We start from the raw sequence: 18,076 nt of genomic DNA on the forward strand, positions 1-18,076 counted from the left end.
ATTCTGGAAGGCAAAGGAGTTGGAATTACAAACAAGAATCAACTACCCAGCAAAATTGAACATACTTTTTCAGGAGAAAAGATGGACATTTAAAAAAAATAGGTGACTTGCAAATTTTCCTGATGAAAAAAAATCAGAACTGAACATAAAATTAGATCTTCAAACATGAGACTCAAGAGATACACAAAAAGTTAAATTGGGAAAAAGAAAAGGAATGTTATTCAATAAAATTAAACTGGTTATACCCCTTATATGGGAGATTGATATTCATAACTCTTGTGAACTGTGTATCTCTGTTGGAGAAGATATGGGCATAAGTTGATTTTGACAGCATGGGGTAAATTATATTACATGAACAGGCACAAATAACTCATTACAGTAGTGGGGGGAAAGGGAGGGCTTGAGAGTTGCTTAAATCTTACTTTTATCATATTTGGCTCAAAGAAGGTATAAAATATACACTCAGGTGGGTTTAGAATTTGTCTTAATCTACACAACATTAGGAGGGGAAGAGAAGGAGTGACTGATAGAAGGGAGGGAAGAAAAGAGGAGAAGAGTAAAAAGGGAAAGGGAAAGGGAAAAGGAAAAGAAAAGGGAGGGGAGTTGATAGGAGCTAGGGAGATTGAGGGAGGCAGTGTTCAGAAGCAAAACCTGGTGAGGAAGAATAAAGTTAAAGGAGAAAGAAAATACAAATGGAGAGGGTTCGGAGGGTAATAAAGATTTGGTAATTAAAACTGTGAATATGAATGGTACCAACTATCCCTTAAAATGGAAGATATTAAAGTGGATTAAAAATCAGAATCCTACAATATGATGTTTACAATAAATACATTTGAAGCCGAGAGATATAGAGTAAAGATAATAAACTAGAGCAGAATATATTATGCTTCAGCTAAAACAATAAAAGACAGGGGTATCAACCTTTATTTCAGACAAAGCAAAAGCAAAAATAGATCTCATTAAGAAGGATAAGGAAAGAAATTACATCTTCTTAAAAGGTACCATAGGCAATGAAGAAATATCAATATTAAAAATAAATAAACTAAGTTATGTGGTATCCAAATTCTTAGAGGATAAGCCAAATGAGTTATAGGAAGAAACAAACAGCAAAACTATACCTTGGGAACCTCAACCTCCATTTCTCAGAATGAGATAAATCTAACTACAAAATAAACAGAAAAAGTTAAGAAGGTGAATAGAATTTTAGAAAACTCAGATCTGATAGAACTCTGGAGAAAATTGAATGGGGACAGGGAAGAATGTACATTTTTGTCCATGATACATGGTGCCTAGGCAAAAACTGACCATGTATTAGGGCATTAAAATTCACAATCAAATGCTGAAAGGTAGAAATATTAAATTCATCCTTTTCAGATCGTGATGCAATAAAAATTATCTGTAATTAATGACCATGAAAAGATAGATTAAAATTAATTGGAAACTACATAACCCGATTTTAAAGAATTAGAAAATTAAACAAAAAAAATATAGAAAGAATGGAAAACTTCATCAAAAACAATGACAATAATGAGATAACATAGAAAGCTGTGTGGGATACAGCCACAGCAGTTATTAGGGGAAAGTTTATATCTCTAAAAGTTTACATGAATAAAATACAGAAAGAAGAGATCAATAAAATGGGCAAACAACTAAAAAAGCTAGAAAAAAGAACAAAGTAAAAATCCCCAATAATACACAAAATTAGAAACTGTGAAAACTGAAGGAGAGATTAATACAACGAAAATAAGAAACTATTGAACTAATAAGTAAAACTAAGAGTTGGTTTTATAAAAAAAATAAAATAGATAAGCCTTTCATTAATTTAATAAAAAAAAAGAAAGAAGAAAACCAAATTACCAGTATCAAAGATATAAAGAGTGAATTCATTACACATAAGGAGAAAATTAAAACAATAAATTGGAGGGTTTTTTTGACCAGCTGTTTGCCAATAAACCTGATAATCCATGTGAAATGGATAAATATTGACAAAATATAAACTGTTCAGAGTAACAGAAGAGGAAATTAAATACATAAATAATCCTATTGCAGAAAAAGAAATTGAACAAGCTATCAATTAATTCCCTAAGAAAAAAATCTCAAGGTCAGATGGATTCATCAGTGAAGTCTACCAAACATTTTAAGAACAAGTAAGTCCAATTCTATATAAACTATCTGAACAAATAGGTGAATGAGTTCTGCCAAATTCCTTCTATGACACCAGTATGATGCTGATATGTAAACTAGGAAGACTCAAAACAAAGAAAGAAAGTTATAGACCAATTTCTGTAATGAATATTGAAATAAAATTTTAAATAAAATATTAGTAAAGTGATTATAACAAGTTATGACTAAATAAAGCACTATGATCTGGTAGAATGTAAACCAGGAATACAAGATTGTTTCAATATTAGCAAAACTATAAGCATAATTGGACATTTTAATAACAAAACTAACAGAAATCATATGATTATTTCAGTAGATGCTAAAAAAAAGCTTTGGATAAAATACTGCACCAATTCCAATTAAAAACACTAGATAGCATAGAAGCAAATGGAATGTTCCTTAAAATGATAAGTAGTATCTAAAACCATCAGTAGACATTATATGTAGTGGGGATAAGCTACAAGCATTCCCGCTAAGATCAGGGGTGAAACAAGGATGCCCATTATCACCACTATTATTCAGTATTTAGCAATAAGAGAAGAAAAAGAAATTGAAGGAATAAGAATATGCAAGGAGGAAACAAAGCTCTCACTTTTTGCAGATGACATGATGGTATACTTAGAGAATCCTAGAAAATCATGTAAAAATTAATTCCATTTAAAGTAACTGTAGACATCATAAAATACCCCCCAAGACAAAATCAGAAGCTATATGAAAAAATAACAAAAAATTTCACACAAATGAAATCAGATCTAAATAACCGGACAAATGTCAATTGCTCATGGGTAGACCAAACTAATATAAACAAAATGACACTTCTATCCAAATTAAATTATTTATTCAGTGCCATATCAATCAAATTACCCAAAAAACTATGTTACAGAGCTTGAAAAAGCAGTCACAAAATTCATATGGAGGAAGAAAAGGTCAAGAACATCAAGAAAGTTAATGTAAAATTATGTTAAAAATAATGTAAAAATGCAAAGGATGGCTTTTGCCATACTATATTATGAAATAGTCATACCAGATCTAAAATTATAGGATAAAGCCACACTCATCAAACCTGTTTATTATTGTCTAAGAAACAGAATGGTAGAACAATGGAATAGATTAGACACAAAGAAACGGTAATGCGTGATTATGGTAATGCACTGTATGAAAAACTCAAAACTTCCAGCTTCTGGGATAAGAAACTGCTAAGAAAACTGGAAAATAGTACAGCAGAAAGCAGGCATACACCAACATTTCATATCCTATACTAAAATAAGATTGAAATGGGTACAGGATTTAGACACAAAACATGACTGATACCATAAAGCATCTGGGAAAACCTATATGGAAGGGGGGAGAGTTTCTTTTTTTCCTTCCAAAGAAGAGATTGAGGAAATTATAAAACCCAAAATGGATCACTTTTTTTTAATTTGCAAGGCAATGGGGTTAAGTGACTTGGCCATGATCACACAGTTAAGTAAGTATTAAGTGTCTGAGGACGAATTTGAACTCAGGTCTTCCTGACTCCTCGGCTGGTGCTCTACCCGCTGTACCACCTAGTTGTCCCCAAAAAGGATAATTTTGATTCCATTTAACTAAAACTTTTTCCACAAATAAACCAAAAATAAATTGGGAAATAAGTTTTACAGCTAATGTTTCTGATAAAGGAACCATTTCTAAAATATATAGAGAACTGAATCAAATTTATAAGAATAGAAGTCATTCCATAATTTATAAAGAGGCAAATTACATGAACAGACAGTTCTCAGATTAAGAAATTAAAACTATCTTCAGTAATATGAAAAAGTACTCTAAATGATTACTGATCAGAAAAATGCAAATTAAAACAGCACCTCAAACCCATCAGATTGTACAATATGACAAAAAATGAACACTAATGCATTGCTGGTGGAGTTTTGAACTGATTCAAAGTTTTTGGAGTGCATAAAGGATTGCAAACCAAGGATTTGAAAAAGTCTCTGTAAAGCTGGAAATTTAAGGTAACCTGAAGCATTGTTTAAAAAAAAATATTTATTTTTTTCCAACTACATGCAAAAATAGTTTTCAACAATCATTGTGTGTAAGATTTTGAGTTTCACTTTTTTCCTCTGTCATTCTCTTCCCTTCACCCTCCCCCAATAAAAGTAATCTAATATAGATTATACATGTATAACTATGGTAAAACCATATCCTTTTTAATCAGGTTGTGAAAGAAAAGCCAAATCAAAAAAAGAAAAAGTGAGAGGGAAAAAACATAATGCATAAAACAAAACTGAAAAATTGAAAATAATAGGTAGGCACCGAGACTCCAAAATTCCTTCTCTGTATGTGGATGGTATTTTCCATCACATGTCCTTTAAAATTGTCTCTGATTATTGCACTACTGAGAAGAGCTAAGTTCAACATGGTTGATCATCACAAAATGTTGCTGTTAGAGTGCACAATATTTTTTCTGGTTTTTCTCACTTCACTCAGCATCAGTTCATGCAAATCTCTCCAGATTTTCTGAAGTCCTGTCCCTTGTGATTTCTTTCCACTTCTCCTCTCCTCTCCTCCCCTCCCCTCTCCTCTCCTCTCCTCTCCTCTCTCTTCCAAATTACATGCAAAGGTAGTTTTCAACCTTCATTCATTTGCAAGTTTATTAGTTTCACATTTTTCTACCACCCTCCTTTCCCTGCCCCCTGCCCATTGGGGTGACAATGTAGTAAAAGTTGCATATGAACCTTCATGTTTAACATATTTCCATATTAGGCATGTTGTGAAAGAGGAATTAGAACCAAAGTAGGAAAAAAATTATCCCATTCACATTTACAGTTAGGATTACTAACTCTGTATTTCCCTCTATGCTATCTTCCCACATATACTTTTCTTTTTCCTTTCCCCTTATCTCTTGTCACCAATGCTTTGCTTCTGATTGCTCCCTCTTAATCAGTTTTTATCAAGCCTTTTCCCCCTTTCTTTCTCTCTCTCCCCTTTTGTTTTTCTTTTTAACTTTAACTTTAACTTTACCTTTAATTTTTACTTTCATCCTCCCTTTTAATAGTTCCTTCTTCCTCCCTCTCTGCTTTCCAGGGTTAAAATTTTAATTTATTATGAATTGGGAATTTCTGTTATTTTCTCTTTGGGTCAAATCTGTTAGGAGTAAAATTTACTCACACAAATCTGTTAGGAGTAAAATTTACTCACACAAATCTGTTAGGAGTAAAATTTACTCACACTTTCCCTTCTTTCCTTTACTTTAACACGCTTTTGTGCCTCTTCATGTGTAGTTATTTATCTTCTAATTCCTTGCCTTCTCCTAGTATAATCCTTTTCATGCCTTGATTGCTTGTACCTACAACCTCTATGAAGATATACACCTTTTAACTGATAGAGGAACAGTTTTCAAAGGTTGATTGATTGATTGATTTGTAAACAACATTAACTCAAAGTCACTTCATTTCACAACTTCTTTCCAAGTACAGTCCCCTCAACACTTTAACTGAAATACATTAGAAACTTATTTCATTAGAAATACAATTTCAAGAGTTATAAACAATCAAATGACAATCAATTTATACCCCCAACCTCTTTTTCAAGTACTCTCTATAGAATTACAATCCTATGAGAAATATAATTTTCATGAGTTAACGAATATTCCCCCACCCCTTGTGTTTACCTTTTTATGCATCTCTTTTGTCTTGTATGTGAAGATCAAATTTTCTGTTCAGATCTGGTCTTTTTATTGGGTAGGTTTTAAAGTCCTTCATTTTGTGGAAAAGCCATCTTTTCTCCTGAAAGAATAGGCTGAATGTTGCAGGGTAGTTGATTCTTGGTTGTAATTCAAGCTCCTTTACCCTTTCAAATATTATATTCCAGTCCCTCTTATTTTTTATTGTTAAAACTTATAAGTCCTATGTCATCCTAATTGTGTTTCCCTGATATTTAAATTGTTTTTACTGTATGCAGTATTTTATCCTTTAGCCTAGAATTCTGAAATTTGGGTACAACATTCTTTGGAGTTTTATCTTTTAGGATTTCTTTCTGGAAGTGATTGATGGATTCTTTCCAGTACTATTTTATCTTCATACTCTAGGATATTAGGGTAGTTTTTCACTGCAATGTTCTGCATAATATAGTCCAGGTTTTTTTCTGATTGTAACTTTCAGGTAGACCAATAATTTGTAAATTATTTATACTGGATCTATTTTCCAGTCCAGTCATTTTTCCTAAGGGAAATTTTACATTTTCTTCTATCTTCTATTTTTTCAACCTTTTGGTTTTGTTTAATGGAATCTCTACATTTCACAGAGTTGTTCATTTCCATTTGAACAATTCTAGTTTCTAAGGTTCTATTTTCTTCAGTTAGTGTTTTTGTTTTCTTTTCCAATTGGTTAATTTTATTTTCAAGCTGGAGAATTTTACTTTATACATTTAAAATTACTGTTTTCAACTACTTCCCAAGATGGGGGAAAGAAGCCAGGCACTGTTTAAAGATCTCCTGGATTTCCCTCAGTATTAACATGAACTAAACTTCTTTTTTTAATTAAAGATTTTATTTATTTTGAGTTTTACAATTTCCCCCCCAATTTAATTCCTTCCCCCCACCCCCCCAGAAAAAGCAATTTGTCACTTTTTACATTGTTTCCATGTTGCACATTGATGCAATTGAGTATGATGAGAGAGAAATCATATCCTTAAAGAAGAAACATAAAATATAAGAGATAACAAGATCAGACAATAAGATATCAGTGTTTTTTTCCCCTAAATTAAAGGGAATAGTCCTTGAACTTTGTTCAAACTCCACAGTTCTTTATATGGATACAGATGGCATTCTCCTTTGTAGACAGCCCAAAATTGTCCATGATTGTTGCACTGATGGAATGAGCGAGTCCTTCAAGTTTGAACATCACCCCTATGTTGCTGTTAGGGTGCACAGTGTTTTTCTGGTTCTGCTCATCTCACTCAGCACCATGAACTAAACTTCTTATCAGATTTTGGATCCACAGAACCCAGAGAAAAACTGAGGAGAACTTCCCAAAGCAAGGTCTTTCACAGGGGAGCATGGGCATGCCAGGGGCAGAGAGTAGGGACCTAGAGCAGGGGCTGCCAGGTGATGCCTGGGGACTGACCTGATAATACTGTGGAAGCATATGCTTTTTGAGAGCTGAGTTGGAGTCATCTATCAGGTCAGCTCAGTTGGTCTTTGGAAGACCAGAAATGCAAGTCCCCATGTTTCCAGCTTTCAATTCCTGTGGGAGAATGTGACTTTCTCCAGAACAAATACACTAACAGACCCACGCTGTTTGCACCTTGCTCCAAGGTTCAGGTGTGGGTGGCAGATCTCTCCCAGCATTGATTGTTGATTAAGTCAAGTAACTGTGTACCCCAAAGGAGAATTGCCCTAATATACTGAAACCAGAGAGCAAAATAGTCAATGAAAGAATACATCGATTTCCTCCTGAAAGGGATGCCAAAATGACAACATCAATGAATATTGTGGTCAAGCTCCAGAACTACCAGATCAAGGAGAAAATCCTGTAAGTAGCCAGAAAGGAACAATTCAAACCAAAATCCTACAATATGCTGCTTACAAGAAACACATTTGAAGCAGAGAGATAAGGTAAAAGGCAAAATGTTAGAGCAGAATATATTTTACTTCACCTGAAGTGAAAAAGGCAGAGGTAGCAATCCTTATCTCAGACAAAGCAACTGAACAAATAGATCTCATTAAAAAAGATAAGGAAGGAAACTATATCCTCCAAAAAAACTATCATAGACAATGAAGTAATTTCAGTACTAAATAAGTATGAATCAAGCGACATAGCATTCAAATTCTTAGAGGAGAAGCTGAATGAGTTACAGGAAGACATAGACAACAAAACTCTACTGGTGGGAGACCTAAACCTCCCACTCTCAGAATTAGATAAATCTAACCATAAAATAAATAAGAAAGACATTAAGGTGTGAAATAAAATGTTAGAAAACTTAGACATGATAGACCTTTGGAGAAAATTGAATGGGGATAGGAAGGAATATACCTTTTTTGTGCAGCACATGGAACCTACACAAAAATTCACCTTGTACTAGGGCATATAAACCTCATAATCAAATTCAGAAAGGCAGAAAGCATGAAGGCATCCTTTACAGGCCATAATACAATAAAATCATGTTCAATATAGGGCCATGGAGAGAGAGACCTAAAACTAATTGGAAACTAAATACCCTCATTTTCAAGAATGAGGGGATCAAACAACAAATCATAGAAAGAATTAATGATTTCATCCAAGACAATGACAATAATGAGACAGCATACCAAAACTTGTGGGATACAGTCAAAACAGTTATTAGGGGATATATTACATCTCTATATGCTGAATAAAATAGAGAAAGAAGAAATCATTGAGCTGAGCATAGAACTAAAAAAGTTAGAAAAAGAACAAATTAAAGACCTCCAATTATCAACCAAATTAGATATTGCAAGAATTAAAGGAGAAATAAATAAAATTGAAAGCAAGAAAACTATTGAGCTAATAAATAAAACCAAGAGTTGGTTTTTATGAAAAAACCAATAAAATAGATAAAACTTTGGTTAATTTGATTTAAAAAAGAAAGAAGAATATCAAATTACTAGTGTCATAATTGAAAAAGGTGAACTCACCACCAATGAGAAGGAAATTCTGGTAATAATTTGGAACTATTTTGCCCAACCATACACCAATGAATCTGATTATCTAAGTGAAGTGGATGAATATTTATAAAAATATAAATTGCCCAGGTTAAATAAATAGGAAATTAAATATTTACTTAACCCTGATTCAGAAAAAGAAATTCAACAAGTCATCAATGATCTCCCTAAGAAAAACAATCTCCAGGGCCAGATGAATTCACAAGTGAATTCTATCAGACATTCAAGGAACAATTGGTTCTAATTCTATATAAACTATTTTAAAAAATAGGTGAAGACAGGACTCTGCCTAATTCCTTCTATGACATCAATATGGTGTTGGTCCTATACTAGGAAGAGTCAAAACAGAAAAAGACTGTTAAAGAACAATTTCCCTAAAGCATATGGCTGCAAAAAATCTTAAATAAAGTATTAGCAAAGCAATTACAGCAAGTTATTGCTAGGATAATACATTATGACCAAGTAGGATTTATTCCATAAATGCAGGGTTGGTTCATTGTTAGGATGACTGTCAGCATAATTGACTATATCAATAACAAACCTAACAGATATCATATGATTATCTCAATAGATGTTGAAAAAGCCTTTGACAAAATACAGCACCCATTCCTACTAAAAACACTAGAGAGCATAGGAATAAATGAATTGTTCCCTAAAATGATAAGCAGTATTTAACTGAAATCATCAACAAGCATTACATGCAATGGGGATATGCTAGAAGAATTCACAAGAAGATTTGGGGTGAAATAAGGGTGACTGTTATCATCACTACTATTCAATATTGTATTAGAAATGTTAACTTCAGCAAGAAGAGAAGAAAAAGAAAATGAAGGAATTAGAATTGTGAAGGGAGAAACAAAACTCTCACTCTTTGCAGATAATATGATGGTATATCTAGAGAACCCTAAAAAAAATCACCTAAAAACAATTGAAACAATTAGCAACTTAAGCAAAGTCACATGATATAAAATACTCACATAAATTCTCAGCATTTCTATATATTACTGACAAGATATAGCAGCAAAAATTAGAAATAAAAATCTCATTTAAAATAACTTCAGACAATTTAAAATATTTGGAGTCTACCTGCCAAAGCAGACTGAGAAATTCTATGAAAACAACTACAAAACACTTTTCACACAAATAAAATTAGATCTAGAGGGCAGCTAGGTGGTGCAGTGGATAAAGCACCAGCCCTGGAGTCAGGAGTACTTGTGTTCAAATCCGGTCTCAGATACTTAATAATTACCTGGCTGTGTGGCCTTGGGCAAGCCACTTAACCCTGTTTGCCTTGCAAAAACCTAAAAAAAATTAGATCTAAATAACTGGGCAATTATTAACTGATCATGAACAGACGAAGTTAATATAATAAAAATGACAATTATACCTATATTAAACTTCTTATTTAGTGCCATACTAATCAAATTTATAAAGCATTACTTTAGTGAGTTAGAAAATATTGTAACTAAATTCATATGATGAAACAAAAATAAAAAATATCAAGGGATTTAATGAGAAATGCAAAAGATGGTGGCTTAGCCTTACCAGATGTAAGTATACTATAAAGCATCAGTCATCAAAACTGTCTGATATTGGCTAAGAAATAGAGTTATGGATCAGTGGAATAGACTAGGTGCAATAGCAGGAAATGATTGTAATAAGCTGCTATTTGATAAACCCAAAGAGTCTAGCTTCTTGGATAAGAATTTGCTCATCAATAAAAACTGCTGGGAAATCTGGAAGATAATATAGCTGAAACTAGGATTAGACCAGCATCTCAGAAACTATACCAAGATAAGATCAAAATAAGTGCAGAATTTAGACACAAAAGTCAATATTATAAGCAAATGAGGAGAACATGGAATAGCTTACCTGTCAGATTTGTGGAAAAGGTAGCAGTTTATGACTAAGGAAGAGATAGAGAACACTATAAAAACAGAATGGATAATTTTGATTACATTAAATTAAAAATGATAAATATTGGAGGGGGATGTGGGAAATCTGGGACATTAATGTATTGATGGTGGAGATGTGAATGGATCCAACTTTTTTGGAAAGCAATTTGGAATCATGCCCAAAGTGCAAAAAAAATGTGCAAACCCTTTGATCCAGCAATACCACTATTGGGTCTATATCCTGAAGACACCATGAAAAAGGGTAAAAACCTCATATGTTCAAAGATATTCATAGCAGCTCTATTTGTAGTGGCAAAGAATTGAAATCCAGGGGATATCCATTAATTGTGGAATGGCTGAACATATTGTGGTATATGTATGTGATAGAACACTATTATTCAATCTGCAGGGACAGAATATCAGAAAAACCTATAAAGACTTGCATGAATTGATGCAGAGTGAAGTGAGAAGAAATGTACATGGTACACACTAACAACAACATAAGGAGATGATCAATCCCGATGGACTTGCTCACTCCATCAGTGCAATGATCAGGGGTAATTTTAGGGGATCGGTGAGAGAAAATACCATCTATATCCAGAGAAGGAACTATGGAGTTTAAACAAAGACCAAAGATTATTATATTCAATTTTCAAAATGTTGTATTATGTATTATATAAATTTGTTAACTCTAATATTTTCTTTCATCCTTTTTTTTAAATTTAAGGCAATGGGGTTAAGTGATTTACCCAAGGTCATCCAGCTAGACAGTTATTAAGTGTCTGAGGCCACATTTGAATTCAGGTCCTCTTGACTCCAGGGCCGGTGCTCTATCCACTGTGCCACCTAACTGCCCCCATCTTTCATCTTATGGATATGTTTTTTTCTCTCAACACATTCAATTTTGATCTATGTGTATCATGGAAACAAATGTAAAGACTACACCAGATTGCCTTCTGTTGAGGGGAGGGGCAAGTGAAGGGAGGGAGGGGGGAAACTGCAAAACTCAAAACCTTGCAAAAATGATTGGAAGAAACTGCTATTGTACATAATTGGAAAACAAATTAAATATTTATGTAATAAAAATAAAGAGCAAAAAAATAAAATAAAATTATTTTTTCTCCAATTAATTTCTCATAATTCTCCTTGATGACTCATTCCTTTTCTCTAATTTTCTTCTTCATCTCTTCTTTGTTGTTTAACATCCTTTTTGAGCTGTTCCTGGGAGTCTTTCTGGAACTGGGACTGGTTCATCAACTCTTCAGAGGTTTTAAATGTAGGTATTTTGTCTCTATTTTCCTCTTCTGAGATGGTGTTTTTGTGTTACATATCATAATAGTAGATATCAATGGTTGATGTTTTTGTTTGCTTTTCTGGTCATTTTATCTGTTGAGCTCTATTCTTGTGGTATACGGTATATAGTCTCAAGCTTTTTATGATGGGGGTTGGAGTTTTGGTCTCTGACTTTCTGCTCTGTTGTTTCTGGTATTCCCAGACTGCTCCCTGTGTGAGGGTACTCCAATAACCTCACCAGCTTCCTGGGGCTCAACACATTGCTCTTTGAATGAGGTTGGGACCCTTACTGTTGGCAGAACTGTGATAGGACCTAAGCTGCACTGTGGCTAAAATCCTCTCATTGACTTCCCAGTTCTCCTGCCTCCAATGGGTTATAATCCCCTTTTATTCAGGGGATAGACCTTTTCTTGAAGTTCCTCCAAGATATGTGCAGAAAAGTTGTCTCACTCTTTTTATGGTGGGATCTGTCATTTAGGATCTGTTCTGAGATTTCATTCAAAGTTGTTCCAGGAAAAGCTCCAGGAATTTAACTTTGCACCACCATCTTGACTGTGCCCCAGAAGTCCCCAAACCTAATCATTTTGCTCCTTTAAGACTTTGCACTTATATCTATTAAATTGCATTGGCTAGATTATGCATGACACAGTAACTGGAGAATCAGCTGACAAGCCAAGAACCCTTGGGTTCAAGTCTTTTTAGTTCTTTATTTTATTTTACTTTCACTCAGTTACATGCAAAAACAAATTTCAACATTCACTTTTTAAAACTTGAGCTCTGAATTCTCTCCCTTCCTTCCACCCCACACCCCCACAATGAGAAAGCAATTTATTTGACATAGGTTAAAAATATAATGAAATGAAAAACATTATCACAAGAATCACGTTGTAAAACTAAATACAAAACCCCTTCTAAAAAGAGAAGCCTCAAGAAAAATAAAATTAAAAAGGATGATTCAATCTGTATTCAGATATCTATCCCTGTGATGGGTAGCATTTTTTTATCACAAGCCCTTCAGAGTTTTCTTGGCTCACAGCATTGCTGAGAGAAGGTAAGTCTTTCACAGCTGACCATCCTACAACATTGCTGTAACTCTGTATATAGCACGTTCCCCCTTGCATTTGCTCATTCAGTTTTTTAAACTGGTCATCATTTCTGATAACAAAATATCATTTCATCTTAATCTCAAACCACAATTTGTTCAACCATTCCCCAACTGATGGGAATCCCCTCAATCTCCAACTCCCTGCCACCTGGAAAGAGTTGATATAAATATTCATATATATATATATATATATATATATATATATATATATATATTTTATATGTTCCTTTTTCTTATGTTTTTCATCTCTTCTGGAATATAGATGTAGTAGTGGCATTACCAGGTCAAACGGTAGGTATGGTTTTACAATCCTTTGAGCATAGTTCCAAATTACTCTACAAAAATGTTGAATCATTTCACAATCCCTCCAATAGAGCATTAATGTCTCCTTTTTCTACCATCCTTTCCAACATTTGTCATTTTATCTTTCTGTCTGATTATCCAATACACTAGGTATAAGGGAGTAACTTAGAATTATCCTAACCCTTATTTCTCGTATCAATAGTGAGTTAGGACATTTTTTGAAAAAAATAATTTAAATAGATATCATTGATAACTTCATCCTAAAACTGTTCAAATCTTTTGGTCATTTATCAATTGGGGAATGGCTCTTATTTTTCATAAATTTGACTCAGAGAAACTTGTTTCAATATTTTTTCCCAAAGTTACTATTGCTAATTGTATTTCCCGCCATCCCCATTTATTCTATTCTCTCTCCTTTCATCTTGACCCTCCTCAAAAATATTTTACATCTGACTACCCCTTCCAAAAATCTCCCCTCCCTTCTGTCACCCCCTACCCCCTTTCTCTCAATCTTTCTTCTCCTACTTTCCTCTAGGTATGATAGATTTCTGTACCCTTGGTTCCAGTATTGACTCAGACAGACGCTAGCTGTGAGACTCTAGGAAAATCCCTTAACTTTTCAGTGCTCTAGATAACTCCCTAAGAATATGAGTTGCGGAGAAGATATGGACATACACTGGGAAAGGAAGTTTCTTTACCTGAAAGTGCCAGCAAAATCACATGTATAAACCCTATCCCTTTATGCTTTAAATATCACAATCAAGTGTCAAATTATATCAAATTTAAAATAATGAGAAAACAAAACGTAAACATAGTTGTTTGCTATGAATTTTGTCAGATGCTGTTTTGTACTGATGAGAAAAAGTTTCAATTACAAGAATTTGGACCTTGCCCCCTCAATCATTTCTCTTTTTTTCCTAATGTAGAACCCCTCCTTATTCCTCGGCTCCATCCTTGCTGATGACAAATATATATATATATATATATATATATATATATATATATATATATATATACACATCCAGATGAATCATAATCTTAAGAACCAAGATAAGACAGGACTCTGCAGTGTAATCACCTAATGTCTGCCCTCCCTTTTAGAGGCAAACTGAGAAAAAGCTATGTTATTTGCCTCCACTGCCTTATCTCTGAATGACAATCAGGATCTTGGCAATCTGGTTTCTGTCTACCACAGTTAACTGACTCCAAGGTCACCAGTGATCTCTTTATGGCTAAATCCAAAATCCTTTCCTCAATCCTCATCCTTTTTTGACCTTTCTGTAGCATTTGACATTGACAAGAGATTATCACTCTTCTCTTAGGGTTGCAACACTTTTCTGTTATGTATCTCTTCTTAGTACTTTAGTACTTAGTCCTACTTTCTTTTGCAAGATAATATCCTACCCCCTCCTCTCCCCAGGACTCTGTACTCAGTCTTTTAGTCTTTTCTTCTTACAAACTTCTTGATGATCTCATCAAAGATCAAGAATTCAATATTAATATCCAAGCCAATGATGCAGTTATCCAATTTTTGCTCCAGCCCCACATTTCAAAATAACTGCTTAATATTTCTCCTTCCTTCCTTCCCATTCACAAAGAGTTATAAACAAATATTTTATTTTTAAGTTAAAAACAGATTATTAATGATAAGTAAGCAACATTCACAACAGGAGGTAAACTTATTTTAGATGAGTCAAAGATGGAGCCCTAAGGGATGGGGAGGAGGAAAGAAAGGAAGCCCCCAGTACTATAGGAGACAGGAAAATTACCACATCTGATCCAGATGAGATTGATCCTGATTTCTTAGTCTTGGTTCAGGGCACATAATGAGAGGAAATTAAGGAACTTAGATGAAGTTAGGAAACTTAGAAAATCATTCAGGAGTGGCCAAAGTCACATATCCAAACAAAGTTGGGGGCTGGAATTCTCCTTGGATAACCAGCACCATTTCCTTGCATAGGAATGAAGGCAAGAAATTTTTTAAGTTCCATTCCATATATTTCAGCTCCTCTGAGATATTTTCTCTAGTAAAGACCCTGTGTTAAAGAACTCTTTAATTGCTTCCCTAACTTTCCATACTTTGCTTCTAGTTTCTTTGAAGGTGCATCCAACTTGTAGGGGATCTTCTCAAGAGCTGCTACTTGACCCTCAATTAAAGTGATTTGGTGCAGATAAGACCAAACTGCTGTATATTTCAGTTTAAAGTCCTTTGGGTTTCTAGTTATGTTTACTGTAATATCTTTTATTTCTAAATACTGAAAACTACTCAATTTGTTCATATTTTCCAGAAGTTTATGGTCTTCACTATGGATGTCAAGGTGTGACCTTGGACAAGTCATTTAACCCTAATTTCCTCATATCCAGGACCATCTCCAATCATCCTGATTCATATCTTGTTACTGGACCCAGATAATTCTGGAAGAAAAAATGAGGCTGGTGACTGAGCACAGAATCCCATATTCAAATCCTATTCACCTGATGTCATGATTCTTCTTCGAGAATGAAGGACAAACACTGCTTGACAGCCTGACTGTCAGCTGACTGGTCAGAGGTATGGCCATTACAGAGAACATGTTCTGGCATAGCCTAATGATGTATATCTCAGTGGGCTTGTGGACTCTTCAATCATCTCCCCAATCTATCTTCTAAGAATGGGAGAAAAGATGGAGAAAAGAAGGGGAAGGAAGGCAGAGTGGAGGGGGAGTTAGATTCCAAAAGTCCAGAACAAAGCTTACTATCATCCACTTCAATCTCCCCTTCCCCCTCCTTTACCTCACTCTCTGAAGGGCATCACCAATCTTTCAGTCATATACCTTCATAACCTAGGAATATCATCAGTCTTTCACAATTTGTTTCACCACCTTCACATCTAATTGACTATTAAATCATATTCATTCTTTCCCCTAAATGAGAAAATACCACAACCATGCTAGCTCAGGTCCCCATTTCTCTTGTGTAACAATTGCAATAATTTCATAATTGGTCTCCTTACATATATTCTCTACTCTTTGAATCCATATTCCACACCGCTACTGAATTTGTGTTTCTAAAGCACAAGGATAGCTATGTCTTGCTTCTATTCAAGAAGCTTCAATACCTCCTTATCACCTATAGGACAAAATATATACTCTCTTTGCAATTATTTCACTGAGAACAAAAACAGCAGAAGGGACAGGCTGTGATACTCACAGAGGAAGGAAGAAGATAGAGGAGAAAGTGCAGAACTCTCTGTAGTGCACTGCCAACACTGGTTTAGCTACACCATCACCACCATCCTCACTTTTCCCCATTGGTCTATGAACCTTGCCCCACTACCAACTCCTAGGCCCTTCTTCCCCTTCAATTATTGTAGGGCATTGGGCCAACAGGCCTTGAAATTCTATAGGAAGGTAACAGCAATGCCCATTCTGGCCCTGGCTCTCTTCCTGTCTCCTTCACCACCTCCACAGTTAGGACAAACTCTAATTCCTTTCTTGTTACATCTATGGGATTAACAGTTACAGGGAGACAGTTCTACATCCAAGGACCCATCCAAGAGAAAACCCATGTACAAGACTATTTGGTCGATAGAGAGCTTGGCAATCAGCATGACAACACATGGTTTCCATTGGCCATCTGCCAGCACTGATGGGGAGGAGGAAAGAAAGGAAGCCCCCAGTACTATAGGAGACAGGAAAATTACCACATCTGATCTAGATGAGATTGATCCTGATTTCTTAGTCTTGGTTCAGGGCACATAATGAGAGGAAATTAAGGAACTTAGATGAAGTTAGGAAACTTAGAAAATCATTCAGGAGTGGCCAAAGTCACATATCCAAACAAAGTTGGGGGCTGGAATTCTCCTTTTATAACCAGCACCATTTCCTTGCATAGGAATGAAGGCAAGAAATTTTTTAAGTTCCATTCCATATATTTCAGCTCCTCTGAGATATTTTCTCTAGTAAAGACCCTGTGTTAAAGAACTCTTTAATTGCTTCCCTAACTTTCCATACTTTGCTTCTAGTTTCTTTGAAGGTGCATCCAACTTGTAGGGGATCTTCTCAAGAGCTGCTACTTGACCCTCAATTAAAGTGATTTGGTGCAGATAAGACCAAACTGCTGTATATTTCAGTTTAAAGTCCTTTGGGTTTCTAGTTATGTTTACTGTAATATCTTTTATTTCTAAATACTGAAAACTACTCAATTTGTTCATATTTTCCAGAAGTTTATGGTCTTCACTATGGATGTCAAGGTGTGACCTTGGACAAGTCATTTAACCCTAATTTCCTCATATCCAGGACCATCTCCAATCATCCTGATTCATATCTTGTTACTGGACCCAGATAATTCTGGAAGAAAAAATGAGGCTGGTGACTGAGCACAGAATCCCATATTCAAATCCTATTCACCTGATGTCATGATTCTTCTTCGAGAATGAAGGACAAACACTGCTTGACAGCCTGACTGTCAGCTGACTGGTCAGAGGTATGGCCATTACAGAGAACATGTTCTGGCATAGCCTAATGATGTATATCTCAGTGGGCTTGTGGACTCTTCAATCATCTCCCCAATCTATCTTCTAAGAATGGGAGAAAAGATGGAGAAAAGAAGGGGAAGGAAGGCAGAGTGGAGGGGGAGTTAGATTCCAAAAGTCCAGAACAAAGCTTACTATCATCCACT

At 34.7% G+C, this 18,076-nt stretch overlaps 2 protein-coding genes across 2 annotated transcripts; both read right to left on the reverse strand.

The window, feature by feature from the left end:
- Positions 1-15,441: 15,441 nt before the first annotated feature.
- On the reverse strand, positions 15,442-15,756 carry LOC141498679 (biogenesis of lysosome-related organelles complex 1 subunit 2-like). Its single transcript, XM_074201845.1, has one exon. The coding sequence runs from the start codon at positions 15,754-15,756 to the stop codon at positions 15,442-15,444; it is 315 nt and encodes a 104-aa protein (XP_074057946.1).
- Positions 15,757-17,354: 1,598 nt separating this feature from the next.
- Positions 17,355-17,669, reverse strand: LOC141498680 (biogenesis of lysosome-related organelles complex 1 subunit 2-like). The gene has a single exon (XM_074201846.1). It carries the CDS (start codon positions 17,667-17,669, stop codon positions 17,355-17,357), a length of 315 nt encoding a protein of 104 aa, XP_074057947.1.
- Positions 17,670-18,076: the final 407 nt, after the last annotated feature.

This window comes from Macrotis lagotis, chromosome X (genome assembly GCF_037893015.1).
Source record: "Macrotis lagotis isolate mMagLag1 chromosome X, bilby.v1.9.chrom.fasta, whole genome shotgun sequence".
NCBI lineage: Eukaryota > Metazoa > Chordata > Mammalia > Peramelemorphia > Peramelidae > Macrotis > Macrotis lagotis.